This window comes from Chroicocephalus ridibundus, chromosome 1 (assembly GCF_963924245.1).
Source record: "Chroicocephalus ridibundus chromosome 1, bChrRid1.1, whole genome shotgun sequence".
NCBI lineage: Eukaryota > Metazoa > Chordata > Aves > Charadriiformes > Laridae > Chroicocephalus > Chroicocephalus ridibundus.
The window spans coordinates 146472962-146485893 of record NC_086284.1 but is presented as its reverse complement, the minus strand read 5'-3'; the positions used below and the strand labels follow the sequence as shown (position 1 = coordinate 146485893).

The 12932-nt window shown below is 40.6% G+C and overlaps 1 protein-coding gene across 1 annotated transcript in view; it reads right to left on the bottom strand.

Annotated features, from left to right (window-relative positions):
• Positions 1-12932, bottom strand: part of LMNTD1 (lamin tail domain containing 1) — a 161544-nt gene that overhangs the window by 18741 nt on the left and 129871 nt on the right. The window contains exons 8-9 of the mRNA XM_063323657.1: positions 11818-11990; positions 5139-5233 (exon numbers count right to left, since the gene is read on the bottom strand). Coding sequence (XP_063179727.1) covers positions 5139-5233; positions 11818-11990 — 268 coding nt within the window. The remainder of the gene's footprint in view (positions 1-5138; positions 5234-11817; positions 11991-12932) is intronic.

Here is a 12932-nt window from a genome sequence, read left to right as displayed (position 1 = left end):
ACTTAAAAACCACTAAATAGCTACGAGGTTCCATCTTTCTGTCAGGTCCTGTATACAGGCCAGGGTACGTGTTTACAACTTGTCTGATCTCTCCTGAAGTCAGAGTGCAATTAGTGCACAAACATTGCCTGGGACACCATCGGTTCCATGCTGCTGTTTCTAACCACTGTGTAAGGAGGCTGACGGGCAGCTATATCGTAACCAGGTCAGATGTGCCGCCTGTAGCTGTACCACATATACATAGGATTAAGAATGAAATTGAGCCCTGCCCATGCTGTCAGCTTGTTTGTCAGAACTACTTTTTTTCTCAAATAATACTTAAGCTTTTTCTGAAACAATCATCTCCTTCATTAAAGGGTAAGAGAAAATGGAGTGGCCTTGCCCTACATTATTTAAATTAGATAAATCTGGATCAAAGATTTTCACGCCATGAAAACCGTAAACTGTTAAGGAATATGAGGATCAGAGACAAGGTACAGATGCAATTTCCTTGTTTTGAAACACCCTAGTTTATCCTACAGGGTTCAAAGCAGCCTCAGGTGGGTGTGAAGAACTGAGTGAGATAACGTTACACCAAGCCTATCTTCACAGATCTTTAGAAGTGCCAGGGTCTATTTTGGGGTACTTGCCACTCACTTAGCTTGTAAAAGAAGCAATACTGCTAACCTTGACGACTAAACTTCATAAATTCATAAATCCACTACACAGCGTAAGTAGTAGAAACAGTGCTTTTATGCTACCCATCTAATTTGTCTTAAAACTGTTTCACAGGTTTGCTTCTTTTCTACGCCCATACAGTCTCTGTCTTTGCTATCAGAGTTGCTACTAGCAGCACAGAAAGTGGCGGCTTCTCTGCTACCGGCTAAACTGAGACCTACGAACGCATCCCACACAGGCCGAAATCTGCTTGTGACAACACCTGGGTCACAACAATCCACACTGCTGACACACAGGTGAGAGAGCCTTTGCAATTAAAACCCAGTCATTAGCATTCCCACTGCCGGAGCCGTTTAGTCTCACCACAGAGCGTGACTGCAGAGGTACTTAGAGTGCAGTGGAAGAAAATGAGAAAACAAAAGGGTACCTGGAGAGACTACCTGCTCTGTCTTCTCTCTAACAGTAATCTAGAGTGTCACTTGTTCCTGAGCTACTCCAGATGACCTGAAATGCAGTGAGGAGGATATCAACATTAATTCTGCACTAGTATTCTGACATTTGACTGTGTGCCTGCACACAGCGTGTTTAGACTGTTTCTATTTCGTTGTTTAAAATAGTACCTTGGAACACAACAATAGCTGCTGCAGAAGAACTCAACTGAAAAGCAAAAGGACTGCTTATCAACCACAGGACCTTACTGATTCAAAATCTGGATTTTAAATGTATATGCACCAGTTCACTGGGACTCCTCATGAGAATTATGGGGACCACTATGGTGGAGAAAGGGCCAGGTCTGGTGGCATCTCCTTCTTCCCTGACTCCTGCAGTTCACATGCAGGCTCGCAGATAAGCCAGCCCCTTCCCACCTGATTCCCACTGAGCCCCACAGAAGAGCCAGCCTTGTCCTCTCCACCCTGCTTTCTCTCACTCACAAAGGAGACACCTGCACTGGGATGGACAGATACACTTCTGATCTGTCCCTGTCTCATAATCAAATGTCACTTCTCAAATATCCTAAGCTTTCCCGATGCTTATTTGGCACGGAAAAGGTCCATTTTCCATCTAGAAAAAAGGCACTTATTGGTCAATTAGCTTCAAGTGTAAATCCTCTTGATTATTGCAATCAGGTTTTCCTTACATTAAACGCTATGAAGAACCCAATGCAAGAACAACAGAAATCACTCAGGAAGTGCTTACTAGCCAAGGTAAAGGGGAAAGGAATTAATGTTTTTTTAGGAATAGGAATGAGATGAGTACCAAGCAGCAGATTGATTTATTGTGATATGGTTTGTTCGGGGTTTTTTCCTTCTTAGGAAACACCTGAACCAGATTGATGCCTCCTCTCTTGTCTTGAGAAGCTGAAAGTTTGAGGTCCAAGTAATTCCTTTTTAGGTCAACCAGATGCCTTACAAGTTGCCGTGTTTCCTTCCTCCTAACAGCTGGTGACTGGATACCAAACCCCCAGAAAATCCTGCTGTTCACTACATATGCATTTCCTCCTCCTGTAGAAAAGTAAAATTGTAGCACATATTCAGATATGAACATCTCTCTGAGATGGGCTGAACGGGGGACGCAGATGGGATTCTCACACGTGCATTTTTTCCAAGTGAATTTTTAAAGCCTATGGTCACTGCAAGCTTCCTCACTCCATCCCAACACAATATGTCTATCTTGCTTCAGAAATGCCTCCTCCTGGAGCCAGAGCAGCCAGATGCTAGTCCCTTCCCCACTCCATTTTTTGTTTGTCTGCTAAGATAGCAGACCGAGGAAACCAATTTATTGGGTTGGCAAATACTGTCCGCTGGGAATTGGAAGGAAGCTCACAGTTCCTCTCAATATCAGATAGCCACTCAGATTAATGTCATTATCAAGTTATCTGAGCTCAGTTCATACTCACAGATATTCCTCTACAATTAATAGATAGTAGAGGACGTGCTGCCCATAGGATACTTTGTAAAAGTGTTTATTAAGGTGGTCTATATGGAAAAGCTCACTAGTATAGTTATACCACTGAGGTCACGGGGATTTAACTGACTCTATAAATATTCCATTCAAAATAAGAGGGATTTGGTCTTTTCTTGTTTAGCTTATGTCATTTTAAAAGCGAAACAAATTAAGCCAGAAAAAGGGTGTTCTAGTTTGGAATAAGACTATCCATATAGTATGCATTCAGTGATTTAATTTTACCTATTCCAGTGGGCCAGGTTGAAACTACATTTATATGGGAACAAAATTTTTGAGTCGTCAGTGTCTGGCGTCTCTCAGAATCTCCTGTCTCCTATGTGGTTTCATGACTAAGAAGTTAAGACTACATGAGCATTATGACTGTTTCAATAAGAACATAAGACCCCAGCGAGTCAAAAGACCTTACGCTCAAATGTTGTCTTGATAATCATTATTTTTGCAGCACTCTAAATGCGTGTAACATTTTGGAAAATCATTAACAACTGTCTATAACAATAACTAGCAGTAAAATATATAAAATTATCTTTATTCTATAAGGCAATTAGCATGTGGATTTGCTTGTGCATGAGAGGCCACACTGCAAAGCTACGCTTGAGTTAGTGTCTTCATGGGTGCTGTATGCACCTCACCTTCGGAAGCGCATCCCACAGTCCTTTAAGCTGCAGTAAACTGAGCTACACTGTTGTTTCTTACCCTGTGCAAGAACTTACAGGTCTGCATCTCTTCGTCTCAGCCCATTTGGACATCTCTTCATGGCAAAACGGGTAAGTCGCCAGCCCAAATGAGTTTTGCTTGGGATTTAAGTTACTGCTCTTGACAATCTGGCTTGACTGAAAGCATAACTCTACCCAGTAAAAAGATTTTGCAAGAAGTATCTGAGTGAAAGCTTGACTCATCTGTGAAACAAATATATTTTTAGGGCTCTGCAGCACAACTGTGACACCAGGGTTTAATGAGTTGCTACAAGTCAGCTACACTAGTGTCAAGTCAAACTTTTACCATAGTGTAATCTGAAGTATTCTTTTAAATCTCTTCTGTTGAAAGTAAAGCAAACACCCTTGTTTTCATTTGCTCTGAGAGAACCGTGTGCAGGGTTAGTTGCTGCTGATAACATTATACATCACAGGACGAGCTGTTTTCTGAGCCATGAAATTTTCACAGCGGGAACTGGCATCAAGCCCATAGGGCTAAGGGCTTCCTCCCCACAAAGCTGTAAAATGTCACATAGGTGTCTGTGGCTATCGATCGCAATCGTTCCACTAAACCCCAACTATCATGTAGCAAACCTAGAGATTAGAAAGCAAGTTATTTGCTCATGGTTTTCTCGAGTGTTCAGGTCATTTTAATTCAGCAAGTTTCTCAGTAACTGTGGGATTCTTAATCAAAAAGCATTTAATCTAGTGTCGCTGAGAAAAACACTAATTCATTTCACTTCTAAAGTGCCTCTCTTCGATAGGTAGAAAAGCCTTTTTACAAACACTGGTGACTCACACTGCCCCTGGGAGATATGCATTATTACTATCATTTTACATAAGGCAAAACTGTAGCACTGATGTATTTATTTGTTTAAGTCTGTACCCCACTTCATGTATACAGTCAGCAGACAAGCACAAGCAATAACCCTGCAGTTTCTTTTCTTCTTTATTTCTACCTGATATAGACAGACTGGCGATTCTTTTTCTTCTTCTTACTTATACGTATATATAAATGTATATAGCACTCTGGAGAACATTAACCATTGTAAGTAACACCACTACATATTGCACAATTTAATAATTATGGCAATAATAATAAGTTGTATGTATATATAAGTTTTTTGATGGACAAAATCCATCGATTCTTATAGCTTTTGCAACAAAACTTAGGAAGCAGAGATAGGAAATTGGAATGATATTTAATGTGTCACAAGACATTTCCAACACCTGTGTATCTAATGATATTTTGTAGTACAAATAAAAATATAGAGAAAATATTCTGCATTAGAATGAATCATGCAACTGATATTAAGTAAAATCAAACAACCAGCTCCCAGGAATGAGTCTAGAAATCATGAAGTTTGAAAGAGGAACGTGCAACAACTCAAGTTTGAGGGTCAACGTATTTATATATGAGGGCTTCATTACTGATCCTGGATTCTAGGTGTTTAGGTAGGGTAGTGCAAGCAGAAGTAACTTCAAATAGATTAAAAAATATGTCTGGGTGTGCACTTAAACCTTCTTTTTCCTAGAAGGAATAGTGTAAAAAGATTCCAACTTTAAGCAAAGCCAAGATGCAAACATCAAGTTCTCTAGACTTAGCAGCACGTAGCTGTGATCTAGTTGCAATGCCTGAATCCAGATGCTTTGTGTTTGTGGTCTGGCATAGGTCTTTCTCACAGAAAGAAGACAAAAAGAATCCAACAAAATAAAGAAATTCTTGTATTCTGAATTGTGAGGGTTTTTAAACGGTACTGGTTTTTTCTTTGTTTTTTTTTTCTTTGCTTATTTTGAAAACTGAATTGTAGCAACTCTACTCACCCCTGCTGACCGAGTAGGCCGCCTTCTGCCTTCCCCACTCACACAGCTGGGAATTGTAGGGTTTTTCTTCCGACTAGTTCCTGCATACAGAGTGCCTGTTGATGACAACAGTCATTATTTCCACATACCTACTTTAAAAAGAAAGTCAGTTTAGGAAAAAAGCAGGCTAACAACAAAACCTCTGTTTCCTCTGACCTTATGGAAGAACATTTTGAATAAAAGCCACATTGGGATAAATATACAATCACATGCAAGGTCACTAGCTGTCACTAAGATACCTTTACTTTAAAGGATCAAACTCTGTCTTGCGGACTTTTGGTTGAATTGGATTTCAGCAAGCATCAGTTGGCTAAAATCACAGTTGCACTGGCTGTCCATGAACAACGTGTACTTCTCTAAACCCTTAGCAGCCTCTGAATGGAGATCACGTCATTTTCCTCCTTACTGTCACTTTCCCTCTAGCTGACGCTCTCCAACTGTCTGTCTTATACCATCTCCATAAGTCTCACTGCAAAAAATCATTATGTCTTTGGTTCCCTGTTTTCACTGCCTGCAGTTCTCCATAAATTCCTGGCAAGGAGGGAACAAACTTTTTCACTCCTTGACCCTGGATTTCTGTCAGTTCCTTGAGCTGTGTTCAAACCTAATCTCAGCCCTGGACATACTTTTACCATAGAATCATCTTTTAAATGACTCCATATTTCTACTGACATGAACGTCACCTTTAAGCAAGTTCACTTGGAGATTTCATAAGTGCTGGGTATTGTTATTACGTGAGAGCAATTTTCAGAAGTGAATCTCTAGACTTCAGTTTATCACTCCATTATATGACTCGGTCACAGACTGTATGCTGTAATGGGCAACAAGAAGATAAAGGGCCATCCTTAGTCATGGTTTCTTGAAGGTCAGGCTGTTCTGCCAAAATTATCCAGGAGAGAATTGCTTTTTCACAGACCAACCTGACACTTGCAACCACAGTCTCCCCATCACAATCAGCTTGCAAGAGAAGAGAAGGGCAATGAATGTACTTTTAATTTCGACAGCTCTGCTGATATTTCCAGGGGACTTGTGTGCTTAGAAGTGTTCACATCTCAAAGGCACTGCAGCTCTCCAGATTTTCCTCTCAGTGGCAACCGGAGTTTGCAAGTGCCAAATATGTTAGCACATCTCAGCATGGTGACGACGTTTTGTCTGGTAAGTGACGCTAATGAACACCGAGCAGGTCGGCACTACTGACTTTCTGAGGCAGTTCACAAGAAACCCTGCTACACACCCCCTACCGTCACCTCTGGTCACCCAAGTCAAAAGTGGCAGAGGTATTTGGGTTTCCTACAGTCTTAAGAAAGCCTCTTATCGAACGTCACCTCATCTCTCTGTCTCAACAGAACCATGGATAAACCTTTGGTTTGTTTTCAGTGGTGTCTAGCATTCGTAATGTAATTTATCTGACCATGATAAAAGGACGCGAGTCAAAAGAACTGTGCTTGTTAATATTATTTGAAGAGGTGGGCAATAATCTTTAATTCCTTTCACAATTTCCATATTTGGCCACAGAGAATTATTATTTATTCCCTTGATTTTCACAAGTTTTTCCCTCCTCCAAAATTCTAGGTCAGAATAACCTGGTTTGGTTTGGTTTGGTTTTTCCCTGGAACACCGAAAATACACAAATGCACATTACACCAGTGGTTTTTAAGCAATAAACAACAAATAGATAAGAAAATAATTTTGACAGACTGGCATTCTGCCTGGTAGGTAGGGAAACATAGTGTCAGGTCATAAGATATCATGGCTGAGATAGCAGCAATAAAGAAACCAGAATTACCGTGTTTCTCATAAAATGATGGTACAGCATTTGGTACCTAATAAACAAAAGCAGGATATTTTGATAGCTTTCTGCTACCAGAGCGGTCTCCTTTACCGGACCATCCTCTTTCTCAGAACCACAGAATCTTGGAATTCCAGATACATAATCTGCATCAGCACGGAACTGAAAAGTAATTTTATGGTTTTGAAGGCTACAGAACTTAACCGTCAGAGGGCACAGAAACACACGTAAAGATACAGACTACTGGAGCACCTGGCTGTCAGGCAGAGTGAATGATGCTGTGTTGAGCAAGCTGAGAGGCTTTGCTTTGTGTCTTAGTAATAATAGGAACAGTTCATTGATCCGCACTGGCCAGTTGATCTACTGGAAAAAGCAGCTGACTTAGTTCCTTACTATGGGATATCACTCACTGTTTGACCTCCTTCTACTCAGAAAGTGCATCTGTGGTTTCATATAACATAATACTATAACAGCCAACGCAATTGCTTAGTCTTGTCCATAATGTGTCAGCACCCTATGAGAAAAGAGATGGATCTGGAAACATTTCTCAATGCTAATTGGAAATTACATGGGCAGTCCCATAGACTACGGAAGTCCTTGGGACAACTCAAGGGAGCAAATGCATCATGATATGACTGCATCTCATCTCATTCAGCTCTCAAATTCTGGGACAAAAAGCATGAGAACCGGTGAGAATAACAGAAAGCTAACAGGCTTGATCCACTTGCAAGAGAAGACAGTGGTAGGAATTGGCTCCTTTTCACTGAAAATGCACTAAATATGTTCCTTGTCTGCAGGTTCAATTTGCCACTGAAAGCTTAATTAGCGTTCCTCACCAACAGGGAAACATTCAGATTGATAAAACTCCATGGTTATTTTTAAACTTCTTGCAAAATTCACAGCTGAACGTTTTGATTCAGAGCGAAATCCATCAACAACAACAACAAAAAGATGCCATCACCAGACTGATGCGTTTCTGAAGAAAATGGGAGGTAGGAGCTCAGATCAGACTTTGTGACCTATGGCAGTAGCAGCTTTTCCCCTCAACTCTCAGTCTAAGAAGAAGATGAGGATACTTGGGTGAAGAGGAAACCAAACAGATAGTTCAACAATTAATCAAAAAGACTATAAAGACAGTGAGAAATGAAGTGAAACCATTTGTAGATAATTTGTGAGGTTGTTTGTTGTCAGCACCAAAGAAAACTGCTCGGAAGAGCTTCAGGAAGGACTCGGAAGGCAAAGTGGACAAACAGTAAGGTGCCGGTTAAAATTTCACATGGATGGGTATGAGCTGAAAGGAACAGCCACCACACACCCTACCATCGTCTTATCAACTGCAACAACTCAAAAGTAAAGCCACAGGAGTCACTGGAACCACGTAGTGAGAATCCTGTTCTGTAGCATTTAGAAAGGTAAAACGCTGAGCTGCATGAGAAGAGGCAAACAGTTCTCAAAAGCCCACCATGCCACTAAACACACTTTGTTCTGTACTGGACTATTGTGGATTGCTGCTATTAACATTCCCCAAAAAGAGACTGAAAGTATAATGGTTTAGGATTATAGAGGAGAGCTAGGAACTAGGAAGGATACAACAGATGTATGAGAAACTAAATACTTTAGCTAATAAGCAAATACCATCAAACGGTATAATCTGTGAGACACATCTCTGCAGTTTTGAATGGGCCTTTGTACTTATGCAATATGAGCATATAGTAAACTGATTTTGAAAAGCTAAACTAAGAGGAAAATGCAAAAATAATTTGACACATTCATTCGATTCAAAGGCATTGACCTAACTTTGCTGTACTATGGCATTAGGAAAATAAGTATCCATATTTAAAGATAATAATGATTAAAAGTGTGTTTGCAGAGGAAAACAAATAAGGTAACAATACCGATTTCTGTAAGTCTCTGATATTATGAAGCATTTATGAACAAGTTGAAGAGTCCTTACTAAATAGGGAGGCTTTCTTGGACCAAGATCTAAGCGACACTGCATTTATGAGTATTACTCTGGACCCCAGTTATTCATGTCAGTTATAAGCCTGTTAGTAAGAAATTTTAAGCAAGGAAAGAAAAATAAAAAAGAAAAAAAGAAAGTAGTCATACATTTCAAAATCATCATTACATCATATATTTGAAAAGCATCATTCCACCACCATCAGTAATAAAGTCTAGCAGCATACTTGTATAAATCTGCCTAAAGCACTTGTAATTTTTGTGTTGTAATAAAATAAGAGTGATGTTAACATCTTTCTATATATATTAATTTCTGGAAAAATCCAGCCATAATATGTACTACACATGAATATTTATCAGAGAAAAATAATGATTATACCCGTATTTAATTTTTAATCTGAAGTCGTGGGTATTATTAACTTTCCCGGCAGTATTAAGAGGAATAACTTCATAATTCAGTAGTGAAAAGAACTGCAAATGAACCATAAGTAAATAGAGCTGAATTATCTTTTGCAAAGATCTGAGAAAGAGAGACTGAGGGTATGCAGGTTGCATGTGAAAACCTACAGAAAATCAGATATATTTAATGTGTGACAGCCTACCTTGCTTTGAGTTCTGCCTTCAGAGTTCCCACACTCAGGAAATAAATTTGCAGGCAGGCTCTCTGTGCATGCAGCGCTGGGTCTTGGAACAACGTGATTGCATTACAGTTTCAGAGGTGTTTTGTTTCGGTTTCCTATTGCTTGTTTTATTGGAAACGTTTTTAGTCTTAGCAGTTGCAGGGAAAAAAACCTTGAAAACTAAAACCAAATGTAGCTTGTGGCAACAGCACTGATCTCCATCTGTGGAGATGTGACAAAAGATGGGAATGTAGGGAAGATGACTGCATGCAGCAGACTCCCTTTGGCTTGGGAGAAGTACTGGGGGATGTCCTGTGTGTGTCTGTAGTGCTTTGGATCCAAAGAGGAGCGCACCCGTGGAGTGGAGTTGCCATGCCCCCTACTTGCTGTGCTCAGGTTCGCATCACGGAGCACTATCAAGTGCACAAGCTGGCTTCCTCTTGAATGGAACTGAGCCAGAAGATCTCCTCCAGAGTCAAACCTCAAGCACCCTGGCTGCAAGTGGGTATTCAGACAGAAACCACTTTGTGCAGCCCAGTGGTGAGCATGAGTGAGCTACACAGCAGCCCGGGAAGTTATATACCCAAATAGGACCTACACCATGCAGAGGTAGGTGCCCCCTCATGGCTTGTTCTGCCAGCCTAGAGCTGGGACAAAGTAAATCACCTCTGAAATGTGTACAGGGTGGATGCCAGGTCTGCAGCCCCAAGGGTTTTGCTTTACAGACCTGCTCCTATTTGTCCACAGCATTTGTGCATGTGAACACAACCTCTGATGCCACCAGCACCCCCAGGTGCCGATTCCCTTTCTGTCCCCAGCTTTTCCCTGTCCAGGAAACTAGCAGAACAGATATGGGAGACCCAGCTCTGCAGAAGACTAGAGTGACACAGAACAAGACAAACTAAGTTTTAGCAAATTAGATAAACCGTCATTACACAAAATAGACACCCAGTAGCTGATGCTACCAGTGCTTAAGACAGAGCAGGAAACAAACCATGAAATCAGGGCTATTACAACTGACTCCATCAGGTTTTAATCTGCTTTGCCTGGATTTATCAGTCAAGAATGATCTTCCTGACAGTCCTCCCTGGCTGCAGGATTACTATTTGAAGCAGATGCATAAATGCTTTCCTGGCTCAAAGCGAAAGGTTTTTCCTAGGCTGGCACTCCTAGAAATGGGGAAAACCTCCTGGCAACTGCGCAGTCACCTATCCACACCGGTCACAGGGTGACCTCCGTAGCATATCCACATAATTTGACCAGCCTGGTTTTAAATGTTCACTACAGAAAGAATGAGCATTACAAAGCTGTCTGCAGGAGCTGGATACCTAGTTACTTTAAAATTAAGAGAGGCTGAACACTTAAAAATTGCCGGAGGTTTAAAATATTAAGTGGAGCAACGAGCGCAACTGGAAGGCTACACTATGGATCATTAAAACTCCTTTTCATTTACATATTCAACCTAAGCCTTCCTGTGTTTCACTTGGTCCTATTGCTTCTAGTTCTGTTTTCCTGGATGTAAGATTGTTTCCTCTCTTGCTGTGATGCTTGAACCCCCTCACACGACAACCACCTTGCTTGCCCAACGCACGTTTATCTCTTTTTAATCTTCATGACTCCATCTCCTCAGATGCTTTTTCACTCTGTCATCCTCCCCTGACATCTTTCCAGTGTGTCAACAGCTTTCTGGCTTTGACGTACACGAATTACACACTGACTTTCTCACCGCTGCCTAATTAACAATTCACAGCCAATATAAGAGTCTCCTTCTCTTACCGTTTCCTAATATTTTGTTTCATTTCCTAAATGCATCAGTATTAGTAACAACGGCCTTCTCCCATCTTACAACACACGCAGTTCTAGAGCAGTGGTCTTCCAGCGGGAGTGCAGGACAATCCATTGGGATGCGGGAAAAATATTTTTGTAATATTACTATATAAAATTAAATTTAAAAATACTTTTAAAATAGTATTTTTTCGTCTTTATCTCATCCTTTTACATTTCGATTCACGTGTGTGTTTTATAGTGTATATAATATATTCTTGTAGGAGTAAATGTATATAATTTGCAAATAAATAAATGTACATATATTGGGAGACTGCATTCAAAAACTTTTTACTCATTGGGGTGCACAGTTAAAGAAGTTCGCTGGTAGAGAAGTAAGAGGTGGTAACGTATATGTATTTTAAGTCCTAAGTGATTTGTGTCAGAAAGCCCCCCCTGTTGCCACTGCGCACGCTCCAGCGTACACGGCATCCGCTGGTGAACTCACCTGGCACGGGGTCAGGCCGGGATGATTGACACCGAGACTGCCTGCACAAGCTGCTGCCATCATTCCCCATGGTTAACGATCTAACCAGCGAAAAGTGAGGGTGTGCGGGAGAGTTTGGGCTTTGGCACCAGGCGCTTCGGTTAGGGAGAAGGGATGCAGAGGCCTTTTTCTCCCTGTAAACAGAAATTCAATGAAGTTTACTGTGCGTATTTCACACATTTTGCACATGCATGTATGTGCACAGGATATAAAAAATACGTATATTTTATCTATTACTGCATTATTTATTGTAACGCATTAGCATATTTATTGCTGTATTTTGCATCGATTTACTGTGTTTACTACACACATACATTAAATTTATGCGACATACCTTAGAAACAGCACACATATTTGACACATTCTGCATTTAGTTGTAGGTGGAAGAACTGCAACTTCTATATTGTTTGATATATCACATTGTAATTTACCATTTGCCTAGGTTATAATTTTGCCAGACTTGACCTCTTTGCACTGAATTTTTACATAATTTCTCCCTGCTTCTTACTTAAGTTTCTTTGAAGAGTTTGACCAGAAGTGATTTAGCCGTTTTTAAGAAAAAAGCTTATGAAGAACAGACAGTTTAACTTATGCTGAAAACTGTTCATCTTCTGAATATCTCCAGCCACAGGCTGGAGAAGAAATTTAGAGAAGAACAATTACCCCAAACATGAGAAGGGTCACCCACTTTTTTAGTGAAAAATGTATCCAGATTGCACAATCCTTTATTTTTGAAATACATGTTTTTCTGTTGTGAACCTGGCTCAAAAGCCCCTGGAACCAATATTCTGAAGGGAACTTAGAAAAAAAACATCCATATTGCGTTCCATATTCAAAATAGTCAATGGCTCAGCTCAGGGGCTCCTGACTGAGATGTGGGCGGCCAAACTAAACTCTCCAGAGCTAGACCAATGAACCATCGTTTTTCATAGTGCTGCCAATTTTAAGTTTGATACAAAGGCCAGAAGACAGTTCTGAAGCAATTTAGAAAGCAATGGTTATCAGTCCCTAGCCCAGTTCAAAGCACAGTAGGCTGGGAGAAGACTGAGCTCAGGCCCACCCTTCTCAAGATGAAG